The 21,201-nt window shown below is 39.0% G+C and overlaps 1 protein-coding gene across 5 annotated transcripts in view; it reads left to right on the top strand.

Annotated features, from left to right (window-relative positions):
- Positions 1-21,201, top strand: part of LRBA (LPS responsive beige-like anchor protein) — a 456,729-nt gene that overhangs the window by 262,619 nt on the left and 172,909 nt on the right. The window contains exon 1 of one of the 5 annotated variants that reach the window (XM_078394769.1): positions 2,673-3,759. The exons of the other annotated variants lie outside the window; for them this stretch is intronic. Within the exon in view, the coding sequence (XP_078250895.1) occupies positions 3,643-3,759 (117 nt within the window). The 5' untranslated portion in view covers positions 2,673-3,642. Of the gene's footprint in view, positions 1-2,672; positions 3,760-21,201 lie in introns of those variants that run through there. 5 annotated transcript variants of the gene reach the window in all.

Here is a 21,201-nt window from a genome sequence, read left to right as displayed (position 1 = left end):
CTACAATCGCGGCCCGAGCTGTCAGAGAGCTATCCAATCGGAGGGCCGGACGGAGTGCACGTTCTGCGGAGGGGCCCGCCACCATTGCCTAGGCTATGGGGGAAGGGACGAGGCAGGAGGAGACAGGCTTCAAGCACATGTACAGATTGCGCGCACGTACGTGGAAATAGACGCGGGGGAAAAGAGCTGCCTTCTCCAGTCGTTGGAAGGCCGGGGCGGGTGGGTGGGAAGTCAGGGTCCTTAGGAAGGGTTCAGTGTTGGAGTTCGTAGAAATGCTTAAAGGCTGCAGTTCAGAATATCATTGCCAGTGGTATTTTAAGATTCCCCCACGCCTCCTGCTGTGATGAGCAAGATCAAGGTGTATGTGCTCTCTGTCTGAAGCACTGAGCAGAGGAGGGAGTGTGGCTTCCCCACAGGGGACCATTGCAGCGTAACGTTACTCGTAGATGCCGAGTGGAGTTGAGGAAAATACTTTTTTAAAAAATTGGGGGAGATGTAGGAGCTCTGTGCCAGCATAAATCTTATTTCGCTGTTTCGTAGACCCAATATTAGTGAAGGTAGGATAGTGACAGGAACAGGAAAGAGCACCTTACTAAACGTAAATGAGGATCGCGCTTAAAAGCAATAAAGCCTGTAATCTAACTGCTTTCTTGTTATGAGATTATACCAATATTCTCAGGTACTCGCCGCGCAAGCACGTTTTTATAGTTTAACGTGGGGTTCCTTTTCAGAAGGAAACTGTTTTGAGACGTTAGGCAAATCCACTCACTTATTTGGAGTTAAAGACTGTGGCGTTACTATGCAGATATGTAAGCAGAAGGTAGTAGAAAAGACTGCTAAGAAAGAAGTATTTCAGAATAGATTGCGCTTCACGTTGAAATTTAGATTTCAGAATTTGTGTCCCATTACAGCCCCCGAAACAGTGTAGTTTCTTTCCACTTCACATCGATCCTATGAAATCCAATGTTGCCTTCTTACCCGTGTGTCTGTGTATAATGTCTGTATATAATAAATTGTAAAGGCCATTACCAGATAAATCTTGTACAATTAATTAGTAAATAAACAATAAAACGGGACGTCTTCTCTTTGGTCTTTAGTGTGTGCTGCTTGCAAACGAATAGCATTGTTTCCAAAATTTCAGACACTCGTATCCCCAAATCCATTTTCTGGTAGGATGTTTTACGGAATTTTCTCATAACTACTGAGTGATACGAACGGAATATATCCTGCAGATTTCCCGGTTGCCCCGCCACCCTGTAGCGTTCCTCCTTTGAGCTTGTGAGGATGTGGATTTTTATTTTTCATTGTAGACGATCGCAGTAGCCCCAATTTCTTGATTTTAAATTACAGTTCCTTGCAGTGGTAATATTCCTATCGAATTAAAGTTTCAGCACAATGTGCAAAGCGACATTTGATCACTCCCCCCCCCCCCAATATTCTGAATTGCCCTAAGCCTGAAACAAGGGAGCGACATTCCTTCTCCCGCCCTCTTTCCCACAAATTGAAGGGGACCCACGAGGGTTTTGTGGATTTCTCCTGACCCTGTTTTGCGGTTTGAAAAGTGTTCTCGGCGGGTTGATCACCAGTTGCTTCGAACAGGTGCCACCTCCTCTTCCTCTCCCGCCGACCCGTTCCTCTTGACACGGAGATCCGAGTCTGGTTTTCTCTTTGGGGAGGGAAGAAACACCGAGCTACCTAATTCGGAGGATGCTGAATACGACCGTCTGTGGACCCAATAATACAGAAGCCCATCTAGGCAGAACAGTTGCCTTGAAAAAGCGCTAAGACGACGCAAGAGAGGCTTCGCTATCCTAAACCGACGTGCTAGGGAGTAAGCCGCGTTGAGCAGAGCGTGACTTGGAGTAAATTGACATTGCGACCCTATTATCTGCTGAGCACGTTATCAGTTAGATCCCCGCGCAGCACTGAAATATTAGTAGCCTAATTTTTTTCTTGATCTTTAAACACGCATTAATTCTCTGCTGCTTGATTTCGAGGGATCAGATGGTCAAGAACAGCGTGTCTTGGATTTTAGCATCTGGAGAAGGACCGAGAGAGGGGGGGGGAAATCCATTGAAAAAGACACGGGTTTACATTGCTGGGAAAAGTTCTGGGCCAGAGCGTAACCAGGAGTCACCGCCGCGCTTCATTTTCCTTCACTCCAGCCTTGGGACCACGTCACAGCCCGACCGATGGGATTTGCGTGTCCTTCGAGCTGGTGCCCCGTTAGTTTTCTTTCACGCGAGATGGTGGGGACAGGGCCAGCGCTAGCCCTGCGAGCCAGTCAGCCCTGGCCGCCCCCCCCGTCTCCTAGGGCGGGGCCGCTGACCTGAGTCCTGTGGGGAAAGGCAGCCTCCCTCCCCCTGCCCTCCCCTCCGCGCCGCGTCCTCCTCCGTGCTCCCTGCTTGGCCCTTTCCGCGCTAGTGCTGCTGCAGCAGCAGCGCCTTCACCTTGACGCCTTAGAGACCCCTGCCGGGCATCAGCCGCCTCGAGCAGCGCCTGCCTTGGAGCCCACAAAGTGCGCCCCCCCCACACACACACTAGGCTGCCTCAGCCTCCCCTGAAAAGGACCCTTAGCTCGGAGGGCCAGCCTTCCTGCAATCCCCAAGACTTCTTCCCAGGGAAGCCGGCGCGGTCGGGGACAACTCTCTCCCTCTCTTCTCTTCTCTCCCCCCCCACCCAAAAAAAAAGGTTTGTGGCTGGAGCGGATGCTCCTCTCCGGCGGATTTTCCAACCAATTCATTACCAATTTCGCTCTCTTGCCTTCTTTCCTCCCCTCCGACAACCCACCCCACCGAGGTCGACGCTTCAGTAAATAATAAATCAGCTTGAAACAAAAACCGCTTCGGATTTATGGCCCGGAGCGCTAATTAGAAACATCATTTGAGCAATAAACTTAAACACTTTCTAGCAAATAATGCCTGCCAAAAGAGAGAGAAAGAGAGAGAGAGAGAGAGAGAGAGAGAGGGAAGAGAGAGACGCCTGCGCCCTCGTCTTGGCTGCGGCGACTGCCTGGCTGCTTTAAAGAGCATTTTCTTAGGCAGTGGCGGAATTCGCTCTTGCCGATATTTAAAAAAAAAAAAAAGAGAGAGAGAGAGATGAATAATTGAAAAAAGGCCCTTTCCTCTCTCTGGATGGGGGCAGAACGGTTCAGGATCCAAGGAAGCTGCCGCTGAAGAAAGAGCTCTTGTCACCTTGGCTTTGCCATCTGGGAGTCAAGGAGTCCATCAGCAGCTCCTTGATGGGGTATTAAAGCGAAGTGGCAGCCCCTGCAGGAACTGGAGATACTGTATTCTGTTAAAAGGACCCAGCCGGGGGTTGGGGGCGCGAGAGAGTGAGAGTGTGTATGTGTATATGTGTCTGGGAGGGGAAGCTCTCAAGGCTAAAAGCCACTTGAAGGCTTCAGCCCGATTGATCTGTATTCTCCCATTATAATCCGTCTCATCATACTTGAGTTAATGAGGCAGGGGAGGGGAGGGGGTGATCTGATGGGCCTTGACAAATTCATTAGGGAGGCTGCGGGACATTTTATTTGACTGTTAAACATCGTGTTTGTTTGGTTTCGGCAGTGCCAACATCAGCATGCCGCTGCCTGGAGCAAGAGTGGGTTGTTAGCAAGAGCTTCTCTGAAGGAGACTTTGCATGGAGAGTGTCTTGCTCTTTTCTTGGCTTATTCTGCCGGCTCCTCTTGATTCTCCCAAGGATCTTTTCCTTTTGCCTTTTCCTTTTGCACTGCTTTTAAGGCAGGTTAAGAATGGGGTAGGTATAATTGCTGACATTTAATTGGCATAAAAGAACTGATAAAGAGCTTCCTTCAAGAAGTGGAGGGAGTTAAGGAGCTGTGAGAGAATGATATTGTGCATGTACATTAAAATAGTGTAAATGGGTTGGCTGGGGAACTACAGTGGTCTTTTTGTAGCTATAGTCTGGTGCAGATTCAACTTTTTATTGGCTTTTTATTTTTGAGGCTTGCTTTTCTGTGTGCAGCAAGTACCTAAACCAATATTTTGAAATAATCCTTATTTAAAAAAAAAAAAAATGAGGGGAGGGCAATTGACTTTGGGCCATGGCTGACATATTTTCCTGTCTGCTTTTGAATTTTCAGACTTAGACTCAGAACTTTTTGCAGCCCTGGATTATGAGATGTGCTTCTTTTGTGACTGAGCTGTGTAATTTTAAAAAGGGTCGGGTAGTTACTGGATACCTCCTTACTGTTGAAAGTCCATAATTAAGAAATGTTGTTGGTTTACTTTAATTTATATGAAAAGAAGCAAAACACAATAAACCAGAGGTTGTAGCTTCCAGGCAGCTTAATTTAATTTTTCAGCCCCTCTTAAATTTTTCAAAATATATTTCAACCAACTAGGTTCAGCATTCTCTGTGGAAGAATTCTGTACTTCCATTTATAGAAGAACACTCTGGGAAAAGAACTAATGCCCTTTGCCTGTCATTTTCATACATTCCTGCTCTGCTGATGGAGCTTGAACTGCTGCAGGGAATGTATGAATTTGAAAAGAAATGATTGGGGAGTGCATGTTGTGTTCCTCAACAGCAAAACTAAGTTAATGGGTAAAGTAAATGCATCTGGGGGAATTGACAGCTATAATCCTGTTTACATTTCCAGGATCTTTTCTTTATAAATGTGTGGGTGGATTTTTATTTTGCTGCTCTGTTGAGGGTTTAGCTTGGTAAAATTTCCTGTGAAGCGTACTACTTTTATGTCTGGGAAGAAATATTTGCTTTTCATTTAATTACTGCAGAGCTTGTAAATTTTTAAACAGCTATACTTGTATCTTCATATTGTTTGAAATGTTGGATGGCAGCATTGTTAACTAACGCATATATGATTGTCCAGTGATTTCCAAAGCTATATTTGTGGGGTAGCTCCCCAAACTCACTTTTCCTTCCATGGAATAGTACAAAAATTATCCTTTCCTGTTGTATCATGTTTTCTAGATACAAGCAAGGAAAATGGGAGCATGTATTTCTTTGGTATGCTTAGGGCTGCACCTCAAGTATAACTCATTGTAAGAGTTCCTGCCTAATATATTAATTTAACACCTTTCTGTGGTCAACTTTTTAACAGATAATTTCAGAACAGCTCTGTGTTGTGAAACACAGTACTTGGAAGTAACTTCTACTTAGATCAATTTGTCTTATTCTCTTGAAAATTTTGTGTGGGCGTATATCCAGTGGTATTCATGATCATTAATATACTTGCTCACAGTCACATCTAAAAAAAACCTGGCTATAGTCTTGTTCGTCCTGGTGTAACATAAAGTTATTTCTGCATAAGCATGCTGTATATTACACCCAAGCAACCAGCATTGTGCAGCTAAATTGTGAAGTCAGTTGCACAGCTCCAGGCATGACTGTTGTGCAGCATGCATGTGAGGTTGTTGCGCTTTTCTCTTTAGTTGAAAAAGTTTCATGTAACACAAAGTTTCATGTAACAAAGTTTCATGTACAACATGATTTCAGCCACTGTGGTGAAAGTGGAGTCCCACATATTTATCTTGAATGTACAGCTAAATAAAATTGCTTGGGACTGTATCAATGATATGACTGGAGCAACCAAATATTTAACTTATTAGCAGAGAGAGAGGTTGGGAGTTTGATTTCCCACTGTGCCTCATTGACAGGGGCTGGATTCAATGATCCCTTCCAGCTCTGCAGTTCCAAGATTACTATTATAAGATTAAGCAATCCAAGTTTTGATAGTAGCTCACAATCAGGAGAAGCTAATTTTAGTTTTTCTACATGTGGAAAAAATTCTTTTTTCTTTCTTTCTTGGGTATTTGATTTTGGTAGGAAAGTCTCGATCAACTTGCTTATGAGTAGACATATGTGCTACATAGTTAATTGAATTACAGTACAGTTGTATATATTTGTACTCAGAAGTCCGACCCACTAACTGAAAGTGTATACAGTGACAATGATAGTTAAAGTTTACTTTCAAGTAAATCGGTACAGGATGGAAGCCATAATCAAAACAGTGCCCTGCAGCTCAGTTAATACCTAGTTTTTAAAAATCTCATTCATTTGAAATAAAGTTGGCATTGAGTGTTGCTATCCTATTATAATGATGCCCTTTGTCTTTTTATTGTATGCATTGGCATGGGGCTCATGAATTACCTCAAGCTTTCTGATGACTCCGGGGACAAATGGGTTTTACAAACTACTGCTGCACCGAACATTTTGTTGTTAGTTTTAAACGCAGTAGATTTTATACAGTACAAGTTTATTCTGATCTCCTTTTGGCTTTTTCCAACAAGATTTCAAAAGTTGTTTCCACTTGAAAGGATAAATATATAACTATAGTTTAATGCATTTTTAATATATAGACAGATGCTGTGAGATAGACACTCAGAACTATAGGAGCAGCATTTAGTGTAAGATAGTTATTTAAATCAGATATCAAAAATGTCATGTTACTGGTTGAAATGCAATGTCATTTATTTCTAAACTGATAAAGAATTCTTATGTGACACTTGAGCTGTAAACTGTGTGTCAGTCTTAATATTCAGTTATCTTTTAAGTAAAACCTCCTATAGCTTGTTTTGAAATTCTTGGGGGGGAACTCGAGGTGATTAGGGTAAATAATAAGTATATATTTCTAAAGATAAGCCTTCTTATCTGCTTTCCATGGTATCTTTTCTTGGAAAGTGATGGTACTTGAGGACGCACACAACTCTTGTAGTACAAGATTTGTGTGTTCAACTTAACATGTTTTCTTGTCACAGAAAGCTAGTAAGAATAGAACTTCTGCCTTAAGAAATAGTAGAAACAAAACCAATATACAGTAAAGGGAAAGCTGGTGCAGCATCTCATAGTTTTACATACTGCTTGAAATTTCTTCACCCCTCCCCCATGCTTTGAATCAGTTTTTTTTGAAGAATATCATGTACTAACTTCTTGTGTTCAAGTATGAATTGGTGATTAGAAATCCTCCTTTGAATGTCATATATTAATTATTCATTTTAAGAAAACGGTTTGGTACAAATTGGGCCCTTGATTACCAAGGGCCTACTAAGTATGGTGAAAGAGAAATACCTGTTCACACAAATAAAACACAGAAGCTTTATATGAACTCCAGTTGAAAGAATGTTTCCTAAGCAAAGGGTTGGTGGCAACTTTTCTCTCTCAGGATGTAAAACAGCTGTCTTGCAGTATATATGCAGTAGTTGTGCTTGTCTGTTTCTTTTCTACATCTCTCACCGCCCACACCCCTCCCCAGTCCAAACTCCAAATCTTCTTTTATTATCTTTGGATTATAAGGAATCTCTCTTGCTTTCTAACGGGTTTTATCTGCACCAAAAGACTGGGCTGGTGTGTTTAAATCCACTGTGGATAGAGTGAAACATCTTTTGATCTGTGGCTATGACTGTTTCCAAATGATTTGCTTGCTGGAACTGGACACTGTCCATGCCCTTTCTCTTCCCTATCTGATAGGCACACACAAAGGACGTGACATACTACCAGATGCATAGTTAATCATCATGTTAGGTCTGTGGGGGAAAAGTAGACGTATTTTGCTCTGCTGTTTTTCGGAATGTATCACATTCATTCTGATCAAATATATTGATTTAACCGCTGAACACCAAGATAAAAACAAAACAAAAAACAAAAAAACTTGCATTGAGAAAGTTGTGTTTTCTCCCCAGTGAGAATTTCAATGTATTAAAGCTTAGGATTTCATGCATACTGAATGTATATCCTGAACCCAGTAGGAATTCCACTGTCCCCACCCCCACCACAAATGATTGAGCATACCACGTCTGTTTCTCTGTGTTGCGTTCCTTTGTAGGATGGAAAAACACGAGGCATTACATTGCCTGGCACAAAAACCAAAACTAAAAACCGACAGTAATGAAAATCATCAGATTTGTCAGGAAATATGCTTCACTTTGTTTCTGGTCCTGATTAGCTTTTAGTTTGTTAAAATATATTTAATATATATTTTAGTAGATGGCAATGGATGAAACTTGGACAAGTTGTTTAGGTAACAATGACAACAGAGGATTCCTACATTGTAGGTCTAGTTTTTAGTGGATTTAGCAACAAAAATATATCTGGGGGATTAAACTGTCCCATCTGATGTATGGGAGTTATATACTCAGTAGAATAAAGGGAAAGGATATGTAAGTAGCCAAAACGGATCATTGTATATTTCAAAGACAGAGGTACATGTTTAAATTTCTTCCAGTGAAATTACCAGGACATTAAATGTGCCTAACTTTGTCTGAGGTTTACCCCATAGTGCCATAGACTTAATATTAATATACATATATACTGAGTACAGTACTGCAAAAAATTTCTTATTTATAAATTGGAATAAATCATAATTGGTGTAATCCAGGAAAAAAGCAATGTTGCATAGTATTTTAACTGGTTCTTCTGATATATTGCAGTCTGTAGGAAGAGGCATCATAAATCAGTGAAGGAAGTGTTTCACAAACTTCAGCACAGATCATGGTTTATCAGACAATATTTTGTGTTGTGAAGAGACACAGTAAACCATGAAAAAGCTAATACTGTTAGTCTCTCTCTCTCTGTCTTGCAAGCTTGGGGTTTAAAGTGAGTAACTAACAGTATCAGTCATTTGACTTGGCATGCTCTCTTCACATTAGTCCAAGTTTTTTCCATCTGTAGTCATCTGAGCATAGGTGCCCAGCTCACTCTTTTTGGTATCTAGGTTGATATGGAGGGCATATGATAGCTACTTCCTGATAGATTATCAGAACAGAAGAGGGGGAAGTTCAGACACAGCATAAAGAAATCTGCAGCTGACTCTTCTAGCTCCTTAGGAACGTGCAGAGCCTCCATAAAAATGCTCTCTGGGTTCAGCTTGAATGGAAAAAGAGGAACTGGATTATGTGTAGCCTTTGCATAAAATTTGTGGGAGAGACTGTAGGATAGGGACTGATCGATAACAAGCTTATTCTAGTCTTTGTCATTATTTAGTAGCCACTGGTATTCCCTTTTAGTATTTGTTTGCTCAGCTTTCCAAGTATTTTGACTTTTCCATATTTTGAGATTGGCTCTAAACATTCTTAGCCCAGATTAGCTGTAAAGATTCACAGAGCAGAAAAAGATGATAGGTCTCATTGTCATGTTTGGGCAGAAGCATTATTTTAAGCCCTTGTAAATAACTGTATTAGATACCTGGTTGTTGGTACTGACAAATGGCTATTTTAATGTCCATATTCAGTTGTGCCCAGCTGTAGGGAAAAGAATAGCTAAGATTATTGAGTTGTCATGACAAAACCATGCAAAAGTGCAGATACCAACAACGAAGGTTACAATCCTTTTACACATCTAAGTATGTTTTCATTTGATTTATATTTCAGTTGTGTTTATTTCATTTGATGCTATCATTGTTAGCTGCCCTGAGGGATGAATAGAATGAAAAACAATAAATAAATAAATCTGGGTATAATCTTGATTTAACATAAGGGAATTCAGGTCTGAATAGATATGCATAGGATTAGACTGTAAAATGCTTTTTCTATGGGATGAACAACACTGAGCACAATGAGATTTATGTTTAAGTAAACATGCATCAGATTCAACTGTAGTAGTGTACATTTATCAGTTATTTTCATCCTCAAGGTTCCAACAAACATTGTAATGATGCTTTGTCTAGCAGCTTATGGGAAATACACAACAATGTCAATGTAAAATTGAAGAAAAGCATTGTACTTTATGATTGTATAGCAAGTGTATTTTAATTTCAAGCTCCCCATTTATTGAAATAGGGGACGTGTGTTTGAAAGAAGCAATTGTCATTATAGGCCTTTTATCCCTCATTTATGAAATTCACTATCAGAAAAGATAAAAATCAGTTGTTAAAATCATTCAGTAAACTGTTGTTTAATATCAATGTTGGATTTTTTAAAATTTAAATCAGATTTTATCATATCATTACAGCATTTTTTGCTTTTTATGATAGTTTTAATTTGAAATGTGCTCAAAGATCTCATCTCATCTGAAAGAACAGGGATTATACATTCTAATTCTGTTATCAGGAGACAGTATATTCATGCGATTTTTAAAATAAAAATATTGTTAGGTTTTAACCATTTTTGGATTTGGCTCTTAATTTAAGGGGGTTCCATAAGTTTCTATATATCAGTGTAGTAGTCAATCTGGAATATACTATGAGAAAAATTTACAGTTCTTAAACTGGGTTTGTGTCTGCATGGACATGTACTTTTAATTAGCAATATATGAAGGTAAAAAATAACAAACCTGATCAGCTCAGTTTTCCAATTCTGACTGAAGTTATTTTTGGAGCTCTTCTACACAGGACATGATAAAATGCTCAGAGTTCTTTGAATGGTGGTGATTCCTTTAGAATAGCAACATTGGCTATTGTTCTTTATAACATAGAGGCCAATTACTCAGGCATTTAGCTCATAGTTTGGTCTGCTGGAGGGATGGAGCTGGTTCGCTCCTAAAGATTGCAATCAGACAGTGTCTGTGCTGGAGCAAACTAGCCCACCTCTAGAGCAGTCCTACCTGCACCTTTCTGGCCGTTGCCAAGGGCTTTTACTTTTTGGTGCTGGTAGGATCACTCTCTTTTGATACGTTTCCAGTTTGCGTGATTTTTGGAAATGAACCAAAAGCCTTCCTCTTTCAATTTGCCAACACTTAAGTGGCTGAATAAGAAAGCCACTTTGGAATGTTGGCAAATTAAACATTTCCTTTTTATAAGATGTGTTATGGCAATGCTTATGCTCTGATTTACTTTAAAAAAAACAAAACAAAATGGGATGAGACAGGAGAGGGAAGGAGTATTTAATTTGCCAGTATTTTGAAGTGGATTTCTTTTTAAGCCTCTTCACAATATTGACAATTTAGCTGCTGAAGACCAAATAGGGTCCTAGCAAACTTATTTAGATACAGCTCGTGCTAAAACAGACATGTAGATAAGCCCTTTGTGTCAATAAAGTCAAGCCCTTATCTTTTCTCTCTCTCTGAAAGTATATAGAGATAGGAAGTGAGTGAATGAAGCATTATTGAAGGTGGGATCCATTGCGAGTAAGAAGATTGAAAAATATATATTAAGGTTAGGTATGTGTGTGTGTTTTTCATTTAGAAAAAAATAGATGATTAAATCTTGTCTTTCTGAGTAGTGATTTAAATTGTGATTGAAATAATTATTTAAACCAATACAAGTTTCCAGAAATAAAAATGGTCAATAGTTAAAACTGGAACCTCCATTTTCTGAGGGCATACACTCCTTAAACCTTAGTTAATGGAGACAAACAGAAAGTCCTGGCCAGAATCCTGTTTGGCAGTTTATATACATGTCATTTTATATGTCCTTAAGTCATAGTAGCAAATTGCCCCTAATTCATGAGATGTTGTGTGCATTCCTGCTCTGGTAATGGGCACACAACCAGGAACCTGGCTGGCAACACATTAATCAATGATAATTCAAGATCCCTACTTACATAATTTCACATATCTACTTGTAAATCACCATTAGAATCGTGGCCAAAGCTTGAGAAATTATTTGTGGGGTTACTCATTCCAGAGCCTGGGGCTGGGCTGAATGTGAGATTCTGAGAGGTGTCATCTGTAAATAAATGATTTTTTCCCCTTAATTTTGTTAATAATCTGGAGTTGAGATAAAAAACACAGTTGAAATACATACAGCTAAATTAAACATTAGTCCTACCCAAAGGAAACCCACTGAAATCAGTGAAATTTTTGTTACATTGTTGTAACTTCCAGTTCTTATTTATTTCAATACACCTACTCTAGCTTGGGGTAATACCAAATTTAGCACATACCCTCTAAGTACTTAAAACATTTAATAATTTTCTGTCTATATTAATTTAGAGAACACTTCTAAACTCCTAAAATATTAAACATATTAACCAAGTTGTACAAGTTGGGCATTTGACATTAATAACATTCTGATATGCCTGGGGTTTTTTGATAGCTTTCTTACACAGTTTGTGAACTTTAAATATGCAAACTTGGAAGAAAAGAACTTGAAGTAATTAGGACATTTGTGAATTTATGTTTTCTCTCACTTCACTTGAAAATTTATGAGGAGGGCAACTTAGGGGTGCTTAAGTTGTGTGTTCCAGGGCTTGCCCCCACTGATAACACCCTTGTTGGCGTGAAAGTGCAATGCAAATTATGACAGTTACAACCTTCTGTTTTGTTTAACCTGTCACTGAATTTCCTGACTCAGTGCGGAGGGCAATGGTGTGTTCAGCTAGTCCATATTCACCTAAACTTAAAAGGTCAGGTTTCTACAGGCAAGCCTAGTCAGAGCCTAATTGATGAGGAGGGCAGGAAGACAGAATTTACTGTTCTGTTGGCTAGTTTCATATCGTTAGGTTGTCCTGAAAGCATCAGGCAGTCACAGCCCCTTTCATGTAAGTGCTGACCCTAGACAGGAGCTGACAATCAAAGAAGGCAGCCACAGGAACCAGTGCAAGTATGCTATTGATTTTTCAGTTAGATCTAAGTAGTTTGTAGTATGGGTAATGGGTGACAGAGGCAGGTATGTCATTATCAATGAGCTCCAGAACAGTAGTGACAACCTTCCCTCATATTTCCTTCAACACTGACAGTATGCATCCAGAAGTGGTCAATAAATTGCCCAACCTTTTACTGACAAGTGCCTTGGACAGGGTTGGGGGTGGGGTGGGAGGGAGCCAAAGAGCTTTACTTCTTTCTTTGAACTTGATGTGCAGGCCTTGGTGAAGGTATGTTGGGGAAGAAGGGAGGAAGTGTCAGCACCTGCAGTTTGCTGGGTGAAATGCTTTGTGCAATGTATACTGGTAGTGAATTTAAATATCTCTGTGTAGATTAAATTAAAATATGGTGTCATTTTGTGTTTTAAAGAATATCAAACCAGAAATGGAGAACAGTAATTTTAAATGGGTTTGGTTGTTATGGGTTTTTCGGGCTCTTTGGCCGTGTTCTGAAGGTTGTTCTTCCTAACGTTTCGCCAGTCTCAGTGGCCGACATCTTCAGAGGAGCGCTGTCCTCTGAAGATGCCGGCCACAGAGACTGGCGAAACATTAGGAAGAACAACCTTCAGAACACGGCCAAAGAGCCCGAAAAACACACAACAACCATTAGATCCTGGCCGTGAAAGCCTTCGCGAATATATTTAAATGGGTTTGTTTAAAAAATGCAGTTGTATTGCAGCGGCTGAAATCCTATAGCTTAACATGGTATGTTGCAACCAGTGTAGGCCAACTGAATCAGTGAGGATTTGGTGAGTGATCTCCTCTGTACGTTCTATTGCTTCAATAAGCCTACTTCAGTTGTGACTTACTATATTAAACAAGAGAATTTCAATCTCTATTTTTTTTAAAAAACTCAGATCACCAAATAGTCTAAATGCCTTCTGCCAAGTTCAACTGCCCATCGGACCATGTCCTAACAAACCACACATCTATGATTCTTAACACCTCAAGGGGCCCAGAAAACAACAGCCAGAAGCTGGGCCTTCTCAGCTGTGGCATCTTCTTTCTGGAATGTGTTGCCACAGGAACTGCATCAGGTGCCCTCCCTCTGTGCCTTTAAAAAGCAGCTAAAAACAGAGCTTTTTAAAGATTCCTCTGAGGAAGTTCTTCCAAAGGAGGAAAAAAAGGTACTATCTGTATATGTTGATTAATGTTTGTTTCTGCCTATCTTTTTGTTCTTTTCTATATTATAATTTATTCTATAATTGGGCTTTTATTTTTGTTGTACACTACCCAAAATAGCTGTTGGCTAGACAGGTAGCATAAAAATTGAAATTAAAAAATCAAAAAACAAACAAACAAACGGTGCTGCTTATATACCTCTCCATAGCGCTTCAAGCACTCTGTGGGTGGTTCACAAGTTAATTATGCAAGCTATGCATTGCCCCCCCCCCCAGCAATCTGGGTACTCATTTTACCGCAGAAGGATAGAAGCCTTGAGCCGGCTACCTGGGATTGAACCCCAGGTCGTGAGCACAGTTTGGGCTGCAGTACAGCAGTTTAACCACTGCGCCACAAGCCACAATATTGAATCAATCTGTTTTATCCTATTATTTATTTTGCCAGTCATCAATACAACTTAGCTATTTGGGTTATTTTGTAAAGGTGTTGATATTGGAACATTTCACATAGGTATAATGTTTAAAATAAATGTCATAGCATTCCTTAAATCTTAAAGACAGCAGGAAAACAGTGGGGCTCACTTTCTTGTAAGGCATTTTGCTTCAGAGTGCAAACTGAATGTATTTCATTCTAAACACACACACTAAGAGCTAAGCCTTTTTTTTTAATTTTTATTTTTCATAAAATAATACCTACTACAGTACTACAGAAAAAAACTATATAAAATACAAAACAAAACAATACAATAATATACAATTACCCTTGTGCACCCATCACCTTCAGGACTAGCATTACACTTCTTTAAATCCATTTTCATTCCAAAATTTCATTGTTTCTTCTCTTGGTGTATACCCCCTCACTCTCCGAAATACATGTTCTAAAAATACATTCCATATTTTCTTAAAATCGTTATTTTTCATTTGGCCTCTACTTATTTTCATATCACATGTCAGGTTATCGTTAATTGCGATGTCCCATAAGAGCTAAGCCTTTTTATATGCAGTGACACTTAATTCTGAGTGCACATGTGTAACATTGCAAATTTGGTCATATATTAATGGTATCAATAATATATAAAAACCATATTCTAATTATTAGTATTTCTATTTATTAGAATATTGTGTTATACAATATAAGGAATTAGTGCTTGACAATTCATGCTTTTAAGGCTAGGCCTTTGTGGTTTAGAGAGGAAAAAGCATGCATCACCATTACATGCTTTATAAATCAATTTCATGTGAAAATATACTGGATTAGATCTAGTTTTAGCCATTTGCAGTTCCACATGGAACTGGACTGTCAAAAAGTGTTTCCTTCCCAGGAAAGCTTCATGCTATGTAGGCCCAGGGGACTATGTGGAATAGGCTGGGCTTATGGTATGAGGAGCAATGAGGGGTTCCCAAGGATCAGATCAAGACACCTGCTGTGAGTGGATCTATGCTCATGGAAGATGTATTTGCTTATTTTTCAGGGATCTTTCTCCTGCCCCTTCAACCTTCCATCACATAGGAGCCTTTGTTAGTCATCAGGGTACCTTGTCTAACTGCTATAAAAGGTCTGTGATTAAGAATAAAAGGTGGGGAAGTATGGTGCCATCACTCAGTTGCAGGTGTCTAAATCTGGCATCAACCCACTATGAACTCTGACTTGATGGAAAAGCTTAGCATTCTGATAATTACAGTCCTATAATTTTTTTATTGTTTACTTTTTAATTCCCTTTATCTAGATAATGGGAAAGGGATGTAAATTATGACTCTTGCTTTCAAAAATCAAAATCCATTCAGGTTTTGTACTATGCACAGATTTTAACAAAGTACCATATGCTTATAATTAAAACAAGCCTTTAAGCAAATTGAAATAAAGCTGAAGAATAAATGTTTTGACAAACTTTCTTAAAACAGTATGGGGGAAAAGCATAGCAACAAAACATCTTGTTTTAATAATTTCTCCAATACAATGTCAGATAAGTTATCAGAAATTAAGACTGAATTTTCAAAAACTACTTAGTATCTTGCATGCTTTTTCATCACTAAAGAAAATCATCTACTGTAAATGAAAATTATTTGATTGTAAGCTGTCACCTGCAGTTTATGAGTATGATACACGTACACATTCCTAAGATGACCATGAAACAAGATTGGCTTTCTAAAAAAGATACCAATTCTGTTTATGTATGCATTTAAATTAAATCTTAAGGATAAATACAATAAATTAAAAAATAGATTTTAGATAAATACATTAGGATTGACTGGAAAAAGCAGATGATACACGTCAATGGATTCCTCTCTTCCACATTTAGAGGACATAGAAATTTATAATGTGCCAATGGTTCTGAGGCAAAATATTTTTCTATGTTTGTATTGTGTTGCTGGCATGCTTTGTTAATGCTGCAGAAATGTTTAAAGGCAATACAGAAAGGCAACAAATTAAATTTTCATGAAAGAAAACCCTAATCAGCAGTGACAGTGCTATAGAAAGATGATTGCCACTTGGTCATTGTAGAAAGGCACTTAGGTTTGGTGTCAGTGCTTCTGTTAATGATGACTAATGTCTTTCTTGTAGCGAGCACATGGACAAACTTTGTGCTACATCAGCCTCGGAAGTGGACTGAAGGATAGGCATCACAGATCTTAAAACAAAGGTTCACACGTTCAGTGGAATGGCTCAAAATGTTATTTCTTTTCTGAGTACATTGTACTGCTGCGTTAGAAACTGTTCAGATCTGTGTTTCTTAACAGTGGAGTGACTGGACTAAGCGTTTGAATAATGTAGACTGGAGTAATTTACCGTGTAGACCTGTTTTGATGGTAAGTACATGAACCTGCCATTCTGTAGTTTAGAAATTCTAAACAAACCAAGTGCAAGAATTCTAGTCCCTAGGTATTATTCTGCACAAATCCTTTACACTTAAAGTGAGTGACTCTCAAGACCTCTTCAATTGTTGTAGCTTGGCTGTTTAAATATAGTGGCAAAAAGAGAGGTGGCATGTGTCATTTCTTTAGCTTTTCCCAAAGTGAAACCTTTCAGAAGGGCATTTGTAATGCTTGTCATATTTTTTTTTCCATGTGCTTCTTGTTGGGCTGACAAGTGTAGAGGACCATGAGAACACAGATGTCATTGCATTCAGACAACACTAATTACTCTGGGATTTTTGCAGCCGCAGTAGCTGTATGCAGCTGTCGATTATAAGTGGTTATATGGGATATCATGAGTATAGTCTGCGTGGTCATATGTTGCCCCTGGCCTTTTTCATTTCCAGTTGTTAAACAATGGGGCTTCTTAAACGTCCTAAAAAGAGAGAAGACCAAAGGAAGAAAAGCCAGTCTTTTGTGTTACGTATTTTTAAAATAGCCAATAATTAACATTGTTCATCCAAACCTTTGTTAGATGGGTGTGTTTGTTTATATTAAATGTATTATCTGCTTCCCATCTTTCTTACTACAACGCTTTCTCCCAGTCCTCCCTATGATATAGTTATATATGTATTTCTCTTCCCACCTTTCTCTGTGTCCTGTCTTCTGCTTTGCCCTGCCATTCAAAATTAAAGCTGCTAGGGTCATTGCTACTGTTATTTAGTTCCCTTGAAAAATAGCCATTTTTGAGTGGTGTATCAAAGATATTTTGCTAATTTGGATCAGAGGTCGGATTTACTACACAAAAACCTCAACCAGGGTTTTAAAAAGCATTCTGTTAATACTCATCTCTGTGTTGAATTTTGTTTGCAACATTTCCCCCTCCAGAATCTCTTTGTTCTGTCACAGTTCATAGTGCATAAAGCAGCTGATTCTAACAAAAAGTTCAAATGGTGGTCACAGCGTGAATGATATTAGTGTGTGTTTGTGTGCGTGTTTTAAAAAGGGGATGGTGGAGGGAGGGGGAGTGTATGTTAAGATTCTGTGCATTTCCAAAGAAGCACAGCCTCACTTAATCACAGATTGGAAAATAAAAGGACCAATAATGTAACTTCACATGCTGATAATGCAGAAATGGAAGCAGCTTTATCAAAGATGTATGATGAGATAAAACTGCAGTCTCTGCTGTACAGTTATAGTAATTATGACTAATGAACCGTCCAGTCTGGATGAAATGGCATGTCCGTAGGGACTGTGTCCAATCAGTTGTGACTTATGCAAGCTGTAGAAAACACTGGTAGACTAAATTCAATATTGTAACGTAAAATAGACTGTGTTAACAATTTCAATTTTTGAAGTTATTTGAATTTAAAGATATTTAATATTGATAGATGGTGTATAGAGATGGGAATCTTTATAAAACCAAAAGTGCATATTCAATTGTAATTTCTTCCTCAACAGAGTGCCCATTACTCCATTGTCATATAATCGAGCAAGATATATATTTATAATCTCTTTTGCATAGATAATATATCCTGTCTCTCGCACTCAGGTTACAGTAAAAACTATAGATAAACCCATATCAGATTAGGTTTTCTGTAGTTTTTTCTTTTCCTTTTTAAAGGAATATTTTTCTGAGATTGTGAGGTAATGTCAGGTTTTGATTGCATTTGAAATAACCTGAGAGCTAGCAATAGTAATCTGGCAGTGCTTCCTAACATAAAAACAATGGAAGCTAAAGTATATAACTGGATTTGATCTATAGGAAAAAATCATGTGTGCATAAGGTGATTCAAAATCATATTCTGTGATATTGCCTTGCTTCCATAGAAATCTGTTCAGCTGTTTCCTCACAATCAAGAGAGAAGCTAACAAGAAATTGAGGAGGAAGTAAATGACTAGATTGCATTAAGTACCTTAACCTAGCAATAATTATTAATCCTGTTCAATGCACATTAGTGTCAATCCTGGAAATCTATGTATGATAACATTTGCAGCCATGGATTTCTGAAACATCAGGAGTTTATTTATCCTGAAGTTCACTAAGGATTTTTATGGCAACCGTAAACAGAAGTGTTCTATGCCTTCCTTAATTCCCTGCATGTCTATGTTCTTTATTCATGCTTCCATATACACCTTAGCCATTTAGATTCTTAGTTTCTCTGTCCCATCAATTTTTCAGTGTCTGTCTGATTTATGCCCTCTGAATTTTATTTCTCTCTGTGTGTGCCTGCTCCTGTTCCCCTGAGTGAGGTTATCCTCTTAATACAATTTGCTTTGAACCTGGAGTATTTGATGGATCATAGAGAGAGGATGGTTGCTACAAACCATCCAAGTCCATTAGGAGGACAGTAAACAAATTTCGATATACAGTATATGTTTATGAATTTGCGAACTTAGCTAGATTTTCACTACTGCTTAAAGTCCAAGCAAGAGGTCACATAGGCCAAAAAAACAGTGTGAAGCACAGGTATATAGGTATAGGATTCATGGCAAACATCAGTTTTCTAAATATATAATTGTAAATCATTTTCATCCTTCCTATATCTATGAATACAGGGGACTGTAGTGTGGATATTAACATTGGCGAGCCGCTAAAAATACCCTTCAGCCACTGTCATCTAACTTTTTATTGCATGAAGGAATTTAATAAACATTTTGTTGTGGTGGAGATTGTAAGTTTTAATCCTGTATAAACCTCTCAATGTAGTGCTTGCACAAATAAGACAGTATATAAATTGACTGTATGAATGAATGAATGAATGGTTTTGGTTTTAAAGTTATGTATATCCAGGTTATAATACAATACTGGGTAAGACCACAAATGTGCTTGACTGAATGCGTGTCTTTCTGAAGTCATGATGGAAAAGCAAACAGAACTTGTAATTATCATTTTATTTAGTTCATCAGCTTTGGACACCAGTTTTGATCATGTTCTCCCTTGCCCCCCCCCTTCCCAGCAAAACAAGTGAACCTTCACTCCAGGAGTGTTAGTTCACATTTTAAATAGTCAAATTCCAAAGAAACAAAACAAAACAAAAACATGTGGCACTTTAAAAACTAACTATTATATTTTAATGTGAGCATTCGTGACCACATTATCAGACATATGGAAGCAGAATGAAATGTTGAATGAAATGTCAGTTTCATACTAAATATTTATTGGCTCTTGGGTGTATGTTACATTTACGTGCAGTAATTTAGCTTATATTGTTTTAGGGCTCTGTTGTAAAATTTCCTCAGGAGACAGAAAACAGACATGAGGCCTGGGCAAAGATGGGAGGGGGAGAGAGGAGAGGGGTGTGGTGAGCGGCTGAAGACTGAGGATTCACTTAAAACTCAATAGGGAGAAAAAAAGGGAATATTAAATATGAAGGTGAAACAAGATGGCAGAAGGATCATGTTGATGTAGGGAATATTGATAGTTTTTACCTTTGAGCCTTGTGATGATAGATGGGCTTCACAGTTGTGAAAAAAAAATAAGAATGGCAGTGGATAACAGTAGAAGTATTACGTTTGGTAATTATTCAAGAAACCTAGGCTTATATTTAATCCATTTATATGGGTCTCCATCATGCATATAATTTTATGGTTTAGTCACCCATCTGTGTTGCTGTTTTGTCATCCATTGTGTATTAGTGTTTGCTTGAGGTTGGGGGGTTGTCTGTAGGCAAGTATTGGTCTCCTACCAAGGGCTTTGGAGAGTGAGATATTCTTTTCAAAGATGGGCTGGAGATCACTTAAGATGTGTGTGAGTGGTCTCAGTTGTGGACTATAAGTGACAACTAGTGGTGTTCTGTCATTTTGTCCTCTGCCTTACAGTATGGGTATTGCACCTGCTTCATTGATTTGTTCTGTAAGGTGGGTGTTATAGTCAGAAGAATGAATTTTGCAGATTCTTGAGTTTGGAATATCTATCCTGTGGGTCAGAGCAAATGTAATTGTATTTTAGGGCTTGACTAGATAGATTTTGTTGTGTGTTCAGGATGGAAGCTGGAAGAGTGTAGGAAGGTATATTGCTCAACAGGTTTCTGGTACAGCATCGTGTCTGTCTTGTAGTTTCACAGTGGTGTCTAGAAAATTCATCTGTTTGATACATTGTTCCACGGTAAGGTTAGGGATTCCCCTTCACAGATTGCTGCCTTGTCGTGACGAAGGGGCATGAGTAATTCAAAGAAGCTATGGGCTATGCTATGCAGGGACACCCAAGATGGACAGGTCATAGCAGAGAGTTCGGAGCAGAAATTGGCAAGCCACTTCAGTATCTTTGCCAAGAAAACCCCATGAGCAGAAACAAAAGGTTAAAAGATATGACGCTGGAAGATGAGCCCCTCAGGTCGGAAGGCATCCAACATGCTACTGAGGAAGCGCAGAGGACAAGCATAAGTAGCTCCAAAGCTAATGAAGTGGCTGGACCAAAGCCGAAAGGAGGCTCAGCTGTGGACGTACCTGAAAGTGAAAGGAAAGTCCGATGTTGCAAAGAAAAATACTGCATAGGAACCTGGAATGTAAAATCTATGAACCTTGGTAAGCAGGATGTGGTCAAACACGAGATGGCAAGAATAAACATAGACATCCTGGGCAAAACGAAGCAGGGCAAAGGCTAATAGAGTTTTGTCAAGAAAACAAGCTGGTCATCACAAACACTCTTTTCCAACTATGGATGGAGGCTCGTAACATTGTACAGGAGGCAGCAACAAAAACCATCCCAAAGAAAAGGAAATGCA

The sequence above is a fragment of the Pogona vitticeps genome, chromosome 5 (genome assembly GCF_051106095.1).
Source record: "Pogona vitticeps strain Pit_001003342236 chromosome 5, PviZW2.1, whole genome shotgun sequence".
Lineage (NCBI taxonomy): Eukaryota > Metazoa > Chordata > Lepidosauria > Squamata > Agamidae > Pogona > Pogona vitticeps.
This window is presented reverse-complemented; position numbering and strand designations above follow the sequence as displayed.